The sequence below is a fragment of the Engystomops pustulosus genome, chromosome 10 (assembly GCF_040894005.1).
Source record: "Engystomops pustulosus chromosome 10, aEngPut4.maternal, whole genome shotgun sequence".
NCBI classification, from domain to species: Eukaryota; Metazoa; Chordata; class Amphibia; order Anura; family Leptodactylidae; genus Engystomops; species Engystomops pustulosus.
The window spans coordinates 62526375-62543226 of NC_092420.1; the positions used below are offsets into that span (position 1 = coordinate 62526375).

At 40.4% G+C, this 16852-nt stretch overlaps 1 protein-coding gene across 5 annotated transcripts in view; it reads left to right on the top strand.

Moving 5' to 3' along the window:
• KLHL20 (kelch like family member 20) overlaps positions 1-16852 on the top strand; it is a 144952-nt gene that overhangs the window by 16131 nt on the left and 111969 nt on the right. For all 5 annotated transcript variants that reach the window (XM_072127977.1, XM_072127974.1, XM_072127978.1 and 2 more), the window contains 6 exons: positions 849-1422; positions 8103-8261; positions 8933-9027; positions 16110-16225; positions 16362-16545; positions 16650-16793. In XM_072127977.1, coding sequence (XP_071984078.1) covers positions 849-1422; positions 8103-8261; positions 8933-9027; positions 16110-16225; positions 16362-16545; positions 16650-16793 — 1272 coding nt within the window. The remainder of the gene's footprint in view (positions 1-848; positions 1423-8102; positions 8262-8932; positions 9028-16109; positions 16226-16361; positions 16546-16649; positions 16794-16852) is intronic.

Genomic DNA, 16852 nt, shown 5'->3' on the forward strand with positions numbered 1-16852 from the left:
GATGCAAAAGCAGGTACCATAATGATTGTTTGTGAAACCCACAGCTAAAGGTATGGATGCTACAAATACCACCTACATACATGCGGATTATAACTCAAAAGTACATTTAAAGGTAGATCTGATGGTAGATTCCTTGTCATGTGCTAAACCCTAATCTATATTTACCTAATCCTAAAATATTTTCAAAACTAAGCAATACTTTAACTAATATGCAAATTATCGGCAGAGGCTACAGGACAGGAATAGTCTTTTCTTCCGCTGCCTTGAGAGGGTACCCAACGCCCCAGTAGCCTCTGCTGATAATTTGTGTATTAGATATTGCTTAGTTAAGAAAATATTTTAGGATTCGGTAAATATAGCTTGGGGTTTAGCACATTACTAGCAACCTACCATCAGATGTACCTTAATAGGTAGATTTCTGATGATAGGTTTTATTTGGTCTTGACTATTGTGTAAATGGTAATGACATGTATATTACCGGTATGTCTATGGGGCTTCCTGTCATTCCTGACTGTTGTGTTTGTGGAACATAAGGGCTATGCCACTGGTTTTAAAATGGCAAGTAGGGTTAATCTGTAACATCCCTGTCCCCACTCAGATTCCCGGATTTGCACACCCGACCAGTATTTAATGTATATAGTGAGGCCTCGAGTTATGGTTGTTGGGCAACTGAGTGAACTCCTTGTCCTTCGTTCTTAGTACTTGACAGAATTTAGATTTTATGGGGAAGAGATTTTTAATAAAGAAGGTTTAATTTTCTGTCTATGACACTCCTGAAATACAAAATAGAAATTGATGGAAGTCAAAAGACAAACGTTCATTGTTTATCAAAATTTTTTGTCTTGCAGGTGTCTCAGCACTCGCCCAGGTGAGACTGGCATGGATGTGACGAGTCGTTGCACCCTGGGGGACCCCAACAAGTTACCAGAAGGGGTCCCGCAACCGGCCCGCATGCCTTATGTCTCAGATAAACACCCACGGCAGACATTGGAGGTCATTAACCTCCTGCGGAAGCACAGAGAGCTCTGCGATGTAGTTCTTGTGGTTGGTGCCAAAAAGATCTATGCCCACAGGGTCATCCTCTCCGCCTGCAGTCCGTATTTTCGAGCAATGTTTACTGGAGAGTTAGCTGAAAGTCGACAGACTGAGGTAGTGATCCGGGACATTGATGAGCGAGCCATGGAGTTGCTTATTGACTTCTCATACACCTCACAAATAACGGTAGAAGAAGGCAATGTGCAAACGCTGCTACCGGCCGCCTGTCTCCTCCAGCTTGCAGAAATCCAGGAGGCCTGCTGTGAATTCCTGAAGAGGCAGCTCGATCCATCCAACTGCTTAGGTATCCGAGCCTTCGCTGATACTCACTCATGCAGAGAGCTGCTGAGAATTGCAGACAAGTTTACCCAGCATAACTTCCAGGAGGTAAGGTGATGGAAAATGTGTACGCCAGAAAGTCAATACTTTAGGTGGGATTATGTTTCCTGCCACTTGTGTGTTTAATGTCCTTGAAATATGTCATAAGTGACATGATGATGACAGCTATTGGTCTCCACCTATTAAACATGCAAACCATATGCTTTGCACTCCCCTATAGATATATTTATCTATGTATGTCCGTGTGCATCACTCAGTGCTGTAACTATCTTAAGCTTTTCTAGCATTTCAGAAAAAGGCTTCTGCAACAGCATATGAGTCCCATTGTTTTCAGTGGAAACGCAGACAATTTCAACACAAATTCAAAATTCAGGTCATTAAATTATATATACAGCTTATTAATGCCAGACCTGTGGTTGGACACTATATGCAAATTAGTGCCATAGAATAAGGATAATCCCGCTGCACCACACATCAAACTGTATATCTTTACCTGGAAAATTCAGCATCAAGTTTCACAACTCTGCAGGCAACACATATATTTAGTGGTGGATTTTCCGTAGAAACTTCAATTTGACTTTAAAGGCAACACAATCAAATACGCAGCAAAACATTTACTCCACAGATTTCTAGATCTGCACCAAATATAAATGAATGCTCAGAAAAATTCTGCAGCTTGTGTATGAGATAGTGTACAGCGTATAGGTCGTTCACTTTGGACAAGCCACTTTACACAAAGGGAACCTGTCATCATGTTTTGTCATCAACCTGATGACTGGTTCCTGCATCTTCCAACAAACACAATTCAAACACGTCTTTCCCAAAATAGTCTTCTACTACATTGAGCAGAATATAAACTTTGAAGCTGTACCGGGATCATTCCCAATGAAGCACCTAGTCATGGGGGTTATCCACGGTGCTGTCACAGAGTCATCCTGGAAAGCTATCCGCTCATCTCCCTTTTCATCCCCTTCCCCTCTTGTGATGTTGTCGTTAGTGTGGGTCACATATCATACAGAAGATTGTTTACCTCCCGGTGCCGGACATGCTGAAGGAGCTGAGGAGTCTACAAATTAAAATTGAAGCAAACTGTGTATGTCCAGAGCTGGGAGGCAACTAATATGGGAGATACGTGCCGGCAACTACCAGTATGAAAGGGGATGAAGTGGGAGATTTCGGGCTAGCCTCACCAGCTACACTCATTATCCAGAGTGGGAAGCTGCGGGATGTTGTAGATATGTAGAATATGTTGGCTCTTTGCTAGGCTGGGAGTTTCTGTACAGACTCGCTGTACTGTACAAACAAGTGGATGTATGGAAACTATTTAATAGACGGCAGCGGCCAAGCATTGTCCTAGAGATGACAGATCTGTCAGATTGATGGCTTTTACAATTTGTCCATTATGTTATCGATTGTCGGCTCTAATTGCTTTTTCATTGTAGTTTATGGAGCCTAAAATACATGCAGATTATTCTTTAGTGTTTGTCTTCTATAGACCTTGCATCTCTAGTCAGCCCAGCATAACCGAGGATCTAGCACTCGAGGTAGTGAGTCCTGTAATTGGTGTCCTATTACTGGGGTCCCGGTGGGTTTTCCGTCAGTTTCTTTCACGGATGGACATGCCTCTGATATTCCATGAGATTTGGTTTCAGGGCTCTGCCAGGAAGCGCGTGTCTGTATGCTTCCCCTCTAAGCAAGTCTATTTAGAGATCAAACCCGGATTGTGATAGCCATGGTCTATTCACATGCCATTTCTGGATCGTGTAAGAAGCTGCAAGCAGTTATGGGGACCCTATGGCTCCTGGTAAATATATTGGAATGGGGAGGGGTTGTTGTTTATGGGTCTTCCAGAGCTTAGGTCAATAAAGTGCATTATAGTCGTATGTGACCTGTGTTGAATGTAGCATTCACATTCTTAAGACTTGTGGATGGTAGAAACTTGACTTTTGTCATTTTTGCACTGTATAACTAGTTCACTACCACTACTGTATGTATGTTGTGGGTAGGCAGTATGGTGCTCTCTGTGGATGCATTGCTTCTCCTTGCATTGCATATAATATTACTTGTATACAGCTGCTAAATATCAATGTTGTCTTGCTACTTGGTTGCATGTATTGGTGTATTGTTCTGCAGTTATGGGTCCAGGTTGAGGCTTGTTATGCACACTTTATTCACACCCAAACTGCAACCCAAACCCACTTATTTATTGCAAAGTGCCGACGCAGCAATTTGGACAGTAACTTATCGCAATCTTCTTGCTCCGTGCTATACCACAGCTTTCAATGTTACTTAGGAAACCAATATCATTGACAGGAGGAAAAATTCAGATTGCTATAGGAACTTCCCTTGACAACCAAGGGCAGGAGCTCCAATGATAATCTGACCCTGTTCACACCTTCTTTTACTGCAGTCTCAGGTAGACCCGGATGCTTCACTTTAAAATAGAGCTCAACGTGTCATGTCCTGGGCTACCTGGGCCTGCAGAAGGATTCCTTAATCTCCTGTCTAGTGAATTCTATCCTGGGGCTACAGTCTGAGTGCCCACTGACAGGGCTCAGAGCGCCATCACTGCGCTAGGTCATTGTACTTCCAGACAGGACTTGTTGAGGTCAAACACTACTTGCCTCAATTCTGGATGCTGTTTTTGCATTTTTTTGGTGTCGGTGATGCACTTGATGCAGACAACCACATATTTACTGCAGAGGATATGTACCTTATAGCATTGATGTAAAAAATGTAGGGTGACTTCTGCAGACTTCAAATGATGATCTTTGGAATCCGATGTACCCAGTGGGCTGGGTTTTAGCCCACTTTCTGCAGGATCCTTAGTATTGTGAGATAAACCTGCAGCATAGCCATTTCTGGAATGAACAATAGAGTAATATGGCAATAGAAAATTATAGGATGTTCATGAAGTGTTGTATTATAGGGGGGGTTCAAGTATTTACCTAGAACATTTTGGGGCCAGCTCACATCTGGGGATAGACTACACACATAAAAGGGATATTACAAAGATTTGCACTTTTTCTTTCTGTACGACCACTACTGCTTTTGACTCAAAACTGATGCTAAAAATCTGATGAAACAAGCGGGTTGTGAACAGGATTGTAGCTGGACTTGAAAAACTAGAGGGAGTGTTATCACGCTGTTGTGTTGTGTTATCTCTGAACTGCTCCAACACCTCTCCTCTCTCTGAATGACTGCTGTAGTATCCAACCAGAAGCTGCTTCTATTTCTGCTGTTAATTGGCACACTTGGCGCACTTCAGCTATTTGGGAGAAACAGTGCAGCTGTGACTCACTCCCCTCGACAGAGAACTTCTATGTTCACTATTAATGGATGCAACGTTTTTTGAAAAAATGTTTGTGTTCACATTGCATTTAGGGCATTTTACTTGAATTGACCTGCTTTCTGCAGGGTTGGTGAATTATGGTGACGCTTTTTTATACTGTAAGTACAGTGACTAGAAGGCAGTGCAGCAATGGTGCCCGCTTTTGCAGCCGTCCATGTGTTCATTAGCTCTCTAGCTATGGACAGACAGACCGCGCATATGATTATCAGATTTGTTCGTTCAGCGAATCGCTGTATGTATGTAATGGTGTCCATGAGCCATCAGAAAACTCTCCTCCAATTATTTACAAGTTTTCTTATGCTCTGTAAATCTCTGAGCAGATGACAGGGTTGCAGGGAGCCGTGTGTAGAGTTGCAGTGACAGCTGATCCCCGCTCAGATCCATCACTGCGAGCCTAGAATCCTAAACATGTTTACATAGAAGTGTATATGTTATCCATCTGGGCAAATATCGGGGGTTCAAAGCCTCTACAGTTACAGCTCTGCACACTGCTGCTTATGAGAAAGTCGCAGAAAGTTCTGTATTAGTTACATTATGGAACTGGAAATGTACAGTTATGGGGTTTGCCCACAAAGGAAAATTCTCAAATCTTAATCCCCTAGTGATCCTTTCATGATAAGTGTAAGACTTAGATCTGTGGGTGTGAACTAGAAGAGCAGTTACATATAGTCATATAATAGTCAATTCACTGCCGCGGCCTCACTTGCCTTGCAATGGTCGGACCCGGCTGCAGTGGCCTCACTTGCCTTGCAATGGTCGGACCCGGCTGCAGTGGCCTCACTTGCCATGCAATGGTCCGGGTGCAGAGGCATGGTCCACGTGTCACGGGGGGGAGGGAGACAGGCTATAAATATATCTGTGAAACACTTGATTTTTATTTATTTATAACACATTACAAAATGTTATTTTTCTGTTCATAATGTAATATATTGCCTTAGTGTGAATACCCCTTTAATGATTAGTAAAATGTAAAGTTTTAATCTAATATTTATTATTACATTTGTCATGTTGTACTAAAAACTCATTGTGACCTGGTCAGCTGAGTAATAATACCATAGTTTAGCATCACGTGGGGCAACTGCAGTCACATCTCTACCTGCTGCGGAGCAATGTCATTAGTAGTAACTGTCATAGGAGTTTGTGCTCCCCCTGTGCTGAGTCTGTGTGGTTCAGTCCATCTTCCCTTTAATGTAAATGAATTATTGCAGTGAAAATCGCCTACATATGTATTACACGATTGGTGATGTCTGATCCCAGACCACCAGTAACTTTAGAATGAAAAACTTCCAAAGAACTTGGAAACAGCTTAGAGAGTTTTTTAACATGATACTAATTCCTATTCAATGGTTTTACAATTGCATAGATTGAAGCCAGTCTGCACTGTGTGTGCTTGTATAGTCTAATGGGATTTACAAGTTGCTGACTTGTTGGTCCTGGGCAGAATCTGAGCAGCTGCCATCAGCTGATCCGGGAGCAGGTTCCGACAAGGACACGGCCTTATTATAGTGCTGCCTGGACGGCTACCACAGGGTCCTAGCAGCTGCTGGGGGTGTGGAGAGTAGACGCTTCTATACTTCACTATAAATTATACATACAGGTTTTCCAGGATACGCTGGACATCAGTTGCACCATCTCCAGCAGAGGAATGGGCTTGAATAGCTCAATTCTAAGAAATAGGTAGAATTTGGATCTTCTCTGCAGATTTTCAGTGTGGATTGTTTTTATAGTGGACTGGTATCCCATCCACTACTCTGCTCTTATATCGCGCTACAGATTTCCGGCAAATATCCAAACACACAATATGCATAGTACTCAGATTTTTGCACAAATATCTGGACATAATAAAGGAGGGTGCCGATTGGTTGCAATGGCATGGGTACTGATCTCTAGCAGTAAAGTTACCATGTACTGCAGTGCAGTATTATTGTAGGATGAGTGATCAGACCCTCCAGGGTTAAAGTTCCCTAGGGGATCTGAAAGAATAGTAAAAAAAAAAAAACTAAGGAAAAGCTTCAGTTTCCCCCCTTTCCCTAGAACACACATAAAAACAAACAGTAAAAATCATATGTTGGATATCGCCCTGTCCCTAAATGCCTGTTCTGTCAAATTATGAAATAGATTATTCCTGGCTGTGAACACAGTAATTGTCAGATTTTCACAATTTTTCCATCCATAGATATTTGAATTTTGAAATGATATATATATAGGTCCAATTGATATTAAAACGCCAGCACGTTCCTCCAAAAATTACACCTTACACAGGTCTGTACACCAAATTGGCCTCAGTACATTGCATGGTATATTAAATGGCACCACTGAAGAGTACAATTTGTCCCACAGATAACAAACCCTCACACATCTCTGTAAATGGAAAAAATAAAAAAGTTATAGCTTTGAGTAATAAGCAAAGGCAAAAATGACAAAGGCTGAGTCCTGAAAGGGTTAAGGTTATGGAATAAAAGTCGTGGACAAAGGTGTTTATGGAATATTAAAGGAAAGCTTCCACCAGGATGAAGGATTGTAAACCAAGCACACTGATATACCGGTGTGTAGTCTCTCTGGCAGGATCTGTTCTCTTTTCAGCTCCTTAAAGGTTGAAGGACTGCATGTAAATGAGCCTGAGGGGCTCCAAGTTCCATAGGTGTTAATGGAGCCTGGAGCCCCTCGAGCTCATTTGCATACAGTTTTTCATCCCGGTGACAGATGCCCTTTAAATCCTTGTTTTTATTAAATTAAAAAAAAAAGTTTTAAAAACTATGCGAATGAGCCTGAGTGGCTCAGAATTGACATGTATTGAGCATGGAGCCCCTCAGTCTTATTTGCATCATTTTTAAAACTTTTTTTTCCCGAAAAACAAGGGCGTAAGAAACTAAGAAAGGAAAAGGTCGTCAAAGAGGGGGCGCACAGCAGCATGTACGTGTGTTTGGTTTACAATCCTTCATCCTGGTGCTCAATGTCCTTTAACCGTTTAAAAATTACACCAATTTGTGCTAAAACCACATTTGAAATGTGTTCATCTCCAGCAGAACGCTCCCATTTGTAAATTCCTTTTGGGTTAGGGCCACAGAGCAACTTTGACTATAACACGTGATAGCAGGCCAAAAATTGCCATGTTCAACTCATAGTCCCAATCACATTGTTCACCCAAGGTTACTGTGACCACAAAAAGTCCTAGCTTCCTGCTCAACTTAATCTTTTTCATAGCTTTTTTTCTTCCGGAAGCCGCTGTATTCTTAATTTCCGTTTTTTATATTTATTTTATCCCTTTACTGTATTACAGAATAGTTATCTGGGTGTATAGATTATGTATGATGTGACTGCTGCATTATAGACCTGCCCGAGCTCATATTCTACATCCATCTCATTTCCATTACAGGTTATGGAAAGTGAGGAGTTTATGCTTCTCCCGGCGAATCAGTTGATCGACATCATTTCCAGTGATGAGCTGAATGTGCGCAGTGAGGAGCAGGTGTTCAACGCGGTTATGGCCTGGGTGAAATATAGCATTCAGGAACGGAGGCCGCAGCTGCCACAGGTACACAAACGCATTTGTTCAGTGCATATTACAACATGAAGTGCTGAGATTGTTCTAGAATGTTCACACTGTGAATTTTCACGTGTAAGCATTTTGCATTGATTTCTGTTCTGTATTGGGTTTATACCACATTATGGGTTTCAAATCTACAGCCACAGTGGGTGGCCACGTAAACTTAAAGGACATCTGCCTCTAGGACGAATGGTCGTATGCAAATGAGCCTGAGGGGCTCCAGGCTCCATTAACACCTATAAATCCTGGAGCCTCTCAGGCTCATTTGCATACAGTCCTTCATCCTGCCCTTTAAGTCTTATGTTACAGTTCAGATTTACCCCAAGATTCGAAGAGATCGTGCATGCCCTTAAATCATTGAATACATTGAATGGCATTGGGGATAATGAGCCCCCCTGAGGCATGACAAGTGTTTTGTAGCTGTGATCTGTGCCTGCATTTTCCCACGATATGAAATGGGTGTCTCAAATAAGCACCCGGACACCTAGGTATTAAAATAACGGTAATTGCACCCATGAACACAATGTGAATGGAGCTATCTGCACATGCCTTGATGATTGGCTGGACCTCTATCGACAAGTTATATCCTCTTATGTACAATTCTGCACTTTGACTATCTGTGTAGTGAGCAGGTTGTTTTTGTTGTTTTTGCTTGCTAGGTTTTACAACATGTCCGATTGCCTTTGTTGAGTCCAAAATTCTTAGTGGGAACAGTGGGCTCTGATCCATTGATTAAAAGCGATGAAGAATGCAGGTATGTTACATTCTGAATGTTTTATCCTCTTAAAAAGAAAAAAGGAAGGGGTGTACTCACATACCCTGGCTGGTCCGTAGTTTGGGTTCCTCTGTAGTTTTAGTGCTGCAACGGTGTCCGGCATAAAGGTAAATCCAAGGAAAATTTGAAGGAAAAAACCGGAGCACTTTGTAGATAAAAAATCATGAGTTACTTTATTCAATATCCATTAAAAAACGCACATGGCTTGTGCATAGAGGTGTAGGTTACAGTGACAGAGACCTACGCGTTTCAGCTCACTGCGGAGCCTTAATCATGGTATAACACACCAAACATAAAAACAACACTTATAAACCCTGTTGCACACCTGAACGATACCTGTGGATTACGTCATTTCCTGGTAACACACCTGCAGTTAAATTCTACTTCTGTATGTTGGCGAACAAGACGTAAAATAGAATATAAAGGAGGCCTTTTCGTATGTTTGTTATAAACCATTTTGTGTATGTATATTGTATGTTAGTATATAAAGGCTAAATCATTTTTCGAATTCATCCCACGGGGATATCTGGCATTTAGAGACAGAATCCAGAACGCCTCCCTTCTTAGGAGGAGTTTTCTCCAATTACCGCCTCTGGAAGGTTTGTTAACCTGTTCAATGCCAAAAAAGCGGAAACTGGAGAGATTTTTATTATGAGTGTCAATAAAGTGTTTGGCGGCTCCTGAAGCATTGGAGTCACCATTCCTAATACTGTTCAAATGTTGTGCGATTCTGGTCTTTAATTTCTGTATTGTGCAGCCAACATAGATCATTGAGCAGCATGTACATTGGATAATATAGACAACATATTGTGTGTCACAATTGATGAACGTTTTTATTTTTCCATTTGCTTTATTGTCAATTTCAAATTCTAATGTCCTGTTGGCTGCAAATGTACAAACACCACATCTTTTTCCACCACATTTATAAAAGCCCTTCACGGACAACCAGTTGGCATTATTCGTCTTAGGATTAAATGTACTTGGTGAAAGGATGTTGCCCAAAGTTTTGCCTCGCTTCGCTACGCTTCTGTGACCATTTCTCATTATTTCACATAATATTGTATCCTGGTTTAAAACCGGAATGTATTTCTGAATGATGTTCTTAACCTTGTTGAACTGTGCACTGTACGGGGTGCTAAACGTGGGGACATAATTTATAGTTTCATCAGTTCTGGAGGTCTTCTTTCTTTTTAAAAGTTCCTCCCTATTAACTCTTGTGGCTCTCCTTTTGGCGTCCTTCAGTATTGGGGTGGGATAGCCCCTATTTTTCAACCTATCCTCAATGGCCACAGATTGTGTTTGAAACTCAGTGTCATTAGAACAAATACGCTTTGCACGCAAAAATTCTCCATATGGGATTGCATTAACAGTGTGTATGGGATGACAGCTGGATGCAGATAAAATGGAGTTCCCTGCCAGGGGTTTTGAAAACATGGTTGTTATGACTGATTTGCATTCAGATGCAACTTTTAGATTGATATCCAAAAAATGTATACTGGTGGACGGTTGTTCTGACGTGAAACTCAAATTAATATCATTATCATTGATGTATAAAACGAACATTTGGAAATCTTTTGCGTCACCCTGCCAAACCATCAGGATATCGTCCACATATCTTCCATAAAAAATAATATTATGCAAAAAAGGATTGCAGGACGAAAAGATATTGGTTTCCTCCCACCACGCCATAAATAATATGGCCAATGATGGGGAAAATTTTGAACCCATCGGGGCACCGCAAATTTGTAAAAAATATTCTTTATTAAACATAAAAAAGTTATTGTTTAGAAGATATTCAATACAAGCTATTAAATACATTTTTAGGTCAATATCAAATTTGCTGTATTTATCCAGATGGTATTGGACAGCAGTGATGGCTAAGGTGTGGGGGATGCAAGAATAGAGACCAACTACATCACATGTACCAAAAAGAAAGGAACTGTCCCATTCAAAATTTTCAAAGAAGCGCAGTACATCTGAACTATCCCTAAGGAAGCCCGGAGTTCTGGCGACTAATGGTTGGAGGTGCGAATCAACCCAGGCACTGAGCCGCTCATTGAGAGACCCAATGCCTGAGATGATCGGACGAAGTGGAGGAGGAAATGTATTTTTATGAGTTTTTGGGAGTCCGTGGAATATAGGCATATTAGGATTCTCCACATTCAAAAAATTGGCTGTTTTTTTTGTCCAAGACCCCCAGGGATGTACCATCATTAATTAATTGATTTAAAATTTGTTTGGCAGAGGATGTAGGGTCTGCTGGAAGTCTGATATAAGTATTAGGGTCATCTAGGATATTCCTAGCTAGATGCACGTATAGACCTGTGTCCATAACTACCACTGAACCCCCTTTATCTGATTTGCGAATTATCAGATGGGGATTTCTTTTAATAGTTTGTATGGCTTGGAATTGTTTATTACTCAAATTGTGTCGTGGAGAATGGTATGCAGACCGGATTGAATTATTGAGTTGATGTAACTCTTTCTCAACAAGAGTTTGAAAGAGATCTAATGCAGGTACTCTAGATTTTATTGGATAGAAATCCTTGTTAGTTGTGGCATGTTTAACATCTGAGGCATCTACAAGTGGGAGGTCCCTGAATTCACTGAGCTCATGTAAATTCATTAGAGCATTTTGTTCATGGAACATCAGATCAGTGAATTCATTGACTACATCGGTAGCTACAGGAGAATGGCTGGATTCATTAACTGTATCGGTGGCTACAGGAGAGTGGCTAAATGGAGAAAGACTGTCACTATCATGAGATACATTATCGAAAAAATGTCTTTTTACAGTAATAGTTCTAACAAAACGGTTTACATCCAGTAACGTTTGAAAAATGTCAAAATTTTGGGATGGAACGAAATTAAGTCCTTTGGCTAATACTGCCAACTGATCTCTTGACAAAATTGTAGGTGAAAGAACTATAACGTTCTCCTGTGAAAATGGTTTGTCCATGTCATTCATTTCTTCTTCTTGCGAGTTGAGTATCTTTTCTCCATGCTTTCTTCTTCTGTTTCGGACGCCCCGTTTTTTGATGGATTCTCACTAGACGCTTTGCTTTTAGAATATCTTTTTTTGTAGGTGCTGTTTCCAGACGTATTTGTCCCTCTGTAGTCATTCATGTTGGATTGGGTGTCCGAGGTATCTCCTTCTGATGACGTGAAATTGACCTTTCTCTGATAGTCAGATGTATCTGATGCCTGTGAGTCATATCTTTTTTTTAAAATGGATCTAATATTTCCATAATTCCTGGGACGATATATTTTCCAATCATAGATTTGGTTTTTAGTAAAGTCCTCCACATCTCTATCATATTTCCTCTTTTTTATTTTCGTTATATCCTCCTCCGTGGTGTCCAGGTCCTTTTGTATCTTAGATCGTAGTTTCACATATTCCGCATCCTCTGAAAAGGAGGTAAGGTTTTCCTCGATAACTGAAATTTGCTGTTTTAGATCTATCAATTTTTTCTCCTCATAGGAGACAATAAGCTGCATTAAGTCATTTGAACATTTAGAGAGCACGTTGTTCCATTTTTGTTGGAATTCTTCGCAGAATACTGTGGTAGGAGATTTGTAAATTCTTAAACCTCTAGGGATTAATTCCTTCTCAAGGTATGTTTTCAGGGTGTTGTGGTCCCACCACACCCGAAGCTCCTGCTTGGACAATTTCTCCCACTGGTGAAGCTGATCTTTATAATTCGTTGTGGAAACCGACACAGTGTCTGAATTTTGACCAAAGATTGATGCTAGTCTTTGAAGTCTTTGTTCGTGAGTCATAGTTGCGATTATTGCGTTGTAGTGACCAGTACGACGTATAAATAGTCCAAAAATGTAAAATGGATATGATTTAACCAAAAATATTAGATAGAGGACCCATATTATGTGCTTTTTAGATTCACAAAGATTCATAAAATTTCTTCAATATCAATTAGCACTGTCCATTTATCCATACGTGAAGACGTTAGACATATGATAATATTTATATCATCTTGCGGACCGCCACATTGTTGTATAGGGTAGTGAGAAAAACACCACAATAAGAAGCTGCCAGATGCTTCAACAATACATATTCAAAAAGAAAAAAGGAAGGGGTGTACTCACATACCCTGGCTGGTCCGTAGTTTGGGTTCCTCTGTAGTTTTAGTGCTGCAACGGTGTCCGGCATAAAGGTAAATCCAAGGAAAATTTGAAGGAAAAAACCGGAGCACTTTGTAGATAAAAAATCACGAGTTACTTTATTCAATATCCATTAAAAAACGCACATGGCTTGTGCATAGAGGTGTAGGTTACAGTGACAGAGACCTACGCGTTTCAGCTCACTGCGGAGCCTTAATCATGGTATAACACACCAAACATAAAAACAACACTTATAAACCCTGTTGCACACCTGAACGATACCTGTGGATTACGTCATTTCCTGGTAACACACCTGCAGTTAAATTCTACTTCTGTATGTTGGCGAACAAGACGTAAAATAGAATATAAAGGAGGCCTTTTCGTATGTTTGTTATAAACCATTTTGTGTATGTATATTGTATGTTAGTATATAAAGGCTAAATCATTTTTCGAATTCATCCCACGGGGATATCTGGCATTTAGAGACAGAATCCAGAACGCCTCCCTTCTTAGGAGGAGTTTTCTCCAATTACCGCCTCTGGAAGGTTTGTTAACCTGTTCAATGCCAAAAAAGCGGAAACTGGAGAGATTTTTATTATGAGTGTCAATAAAGTGTTTGGCGGCTCCTGAAGCATTGGAGTCACCATTCCTAATACTGTTCAAATGTTGTGCGATTCTGGTCTTTAATTTCTGTATTGTGCAGCCAACATAGATCATTGAGCAGCATGTACATTGGATAATATAGACAACATATTGTGTGTCACAATTGATGAACGTTTTTATTTTTCCATTTGCTTTATTGTCAATTTCAAATTCTAATGTCCTGTTGGCTGCAAATGTACAAACACCACATCTTTTTCCACCACATTTATAAAAGCCCTTCACGGACAACCAGTTGGCATTATTCGTCTTAGGATTAAATGTACTTGGTGAAAGGATGTTGCCCAAAGTTTTGCCTCGCTTCGCTACGCTTCTGTGACCATTTCTCATTATTTCACATAATATTGTATCCTGGTTTAAAACCGGAATGTATTTCTGAATGATGTTCTTAACCTTGTTGAACTGTGCACTGTACGGGGTGCTAAACGTGGGGACATAATTTATAGTTTCATCAGTTCTGGAGGTCTTCTTTCTTTTTAAAAGTTCCTCCCTATTAACTCTTGTGGCTCTCCTTTTGGCGTCCTTCAGTATTGGGGTGGGATAGCCCCTATTTTTCAACCTATCCTCAATGGCCACAGATTGTGTTTGAAACTCAGTGTCATTAGAACAAATACGCTTTGCACGCAAAAATTCTCCATATGGGATTGCATTAACAGTGTGTATGGGATGACAGCTGGATGCAGATAAAATGGAGTTCCCTGCCAGGGGTTTTGAAAACATGGTTGTTATGACTGATTTGCATTCAGATGCAACTTTTAGATTGATATCCACAAAATGTATACTGGTGGACGGTTGTTCTGACGTGAAACTCAAATTAATATCATTATCATTGATGTATAAAACGAACATTTGGAAATCTTTTGCGTCACCCTGCCAAACCATCAGGATATCGTCCACATATCTTCCATAAAAAATAATATTATGCAAAAAAGGATTGCAGGACGAAAAGATATTGGTTTCCTCCCACCACGCCATAAATAATATGGCCAATGATGGGGAAAATTTTGAACCCATCGGGGCACCGCAAATTTGTAAAAAATATTCTTTATTAAACATAAAAAAGTTATTGTTTAGAAGATATTCAATACAAGCTATTAAATACATTTTTAGGTCAATATCAAATTTGCTGTATTTATCCAGATGGTATTGGACAGCAGTGATGGCTAAGGTGTGGGGGATGCAAGAATAGAGACCAACTACATCACATGTACCAAAAAGAAAGGAACTGTCCCATTCAAAATTTTCAAAGAAGCGCAGTACATCTGAACTATCCCTAAGGAAGCCCGGAGTTCTGGCGACTAATGGTTGGAGGTGCGAATCAACCCAGGCACTGAGCCGCTCATTGAGAGACCCAATGCCTGAGATGATCTTTATCCTCTTAGTTGGTTTAATCTCTGTGTTTTGCTGGGATTTGTGTTATGTAATTGTTATATTTTTGGATCACATTTTGAACTGAATTTAATAGTTTTGCCATTTCCTTATTGTATGACACACAAGATCCCAGGCGCTGTATATGCATCACAGTTTTTGGTTAGAACAGGGCCAGCTCTGATGCAGGATGATACCACTGGTGCCATATGATCCTGATTGATTTTTAATTGGGTTTTATGAAGGTATATTTCGTTCAGCGGAGGGGCTTAACATTTTTCAATTTTATGAACATGGTACATGGTACACGTCTCAGAAGCAACCAACCAAATTTTAAATGTGTTTCCAGTCTATTATATGATGTAGCTCTAATGTAGTATTGCAAACTCCCATTCTCATGTTACATAGTTTATACGGTTGGAAAAAGATACATGTCCATCAAGTTCAAGGAAGTGATTGGATGAAGAAAGGATTTAGGGGAAACAATTGCATATAACATAACCATCAATGTTATTTAGGTGTAAAAAGGCATCTAGACCCTTCTTGAAGCTCTCTGCTGTCCCTGCTGTGACCTGCGTCTGAGGCAGGCTACTCCACAGAATCGCAGCTCTCACAGTAGAGAAGCCCTGTTGCCTCTAGTGATTAAACCTTGATTTTTTTTCCATATGGAGACAGCGCCCCCTTGTCATTTGATTTGATTTAACCTGAAACAACTTTGCACCATATCTTTTGTATGGACCATTCATATATTTATAGAAATTAATCGTGTCCCCACTTAGTAGTCTCTTTGTAGTTAGAAAGAAGGACATGTAAGACGACCATGTCCTGGGCATTGCATTAAATTACGTCTGTTTTATAAGAAAAAGAATAAATGCTTTTGTTTATCTTGTGTTTTATGTTAACCATGATTACAGGGATTTGGTTGATGAAGCCAAGAACTACCTACTACTTCCTCAAGAGCGCCCACTAATGCAGGGTCCAAGAACAAGACCTCGAAAGCCCATCCGCTGTGGAGAGGTGCTGTTTGCAGGTACATATGTCATTTTACAATAAATATCAGAGGAACTAAGTATAAAGGAATCCTTTCCAGTTGTGCATGCAGTCTAATCTGTATGATAGAGCAGATTATACACAGTGTCTTACCTGTTTTCTCATTTCCATTACAGTGGGAGGCTGGTGCAGTGGAGATGCTATTTCTAGTGTAGAACGTTACGACCCTCAGACCAATGAGTGGAGAATGGTGGCCTCCATGAGCAAAAGGCGCTGTGGGGTCGGAGTAAGTGTTCTAGATGACCTTCTGTATGCAGTAGGAGGCCATGATGGATCTTCATATCTCAACAGTGTAGAAAGGTATATATAATAAATTTTAATATATATAATATTCTGTCTACTTAAAACATTGGAGAATACTTTTTAATGTGGAAAAAAATTGATAAAGCCTTCCATCCATCAAGGTATGACCCAAAGACAAATCAGTGGAGCAGTGACGTGGCTCCAACCAGCACCTGCAGGACAAGTGTTGGCGTTGCGGTTCTAGGCGGATATCTTTATGCCGTAGGCGGTCAGGATGGGGTCTCCTGCCTCAATATTGTTGAAAGGTAGGTATACATATATTTTTGTGTTATTTTTTAACAATCTCCAACAATTTCTATAAAGA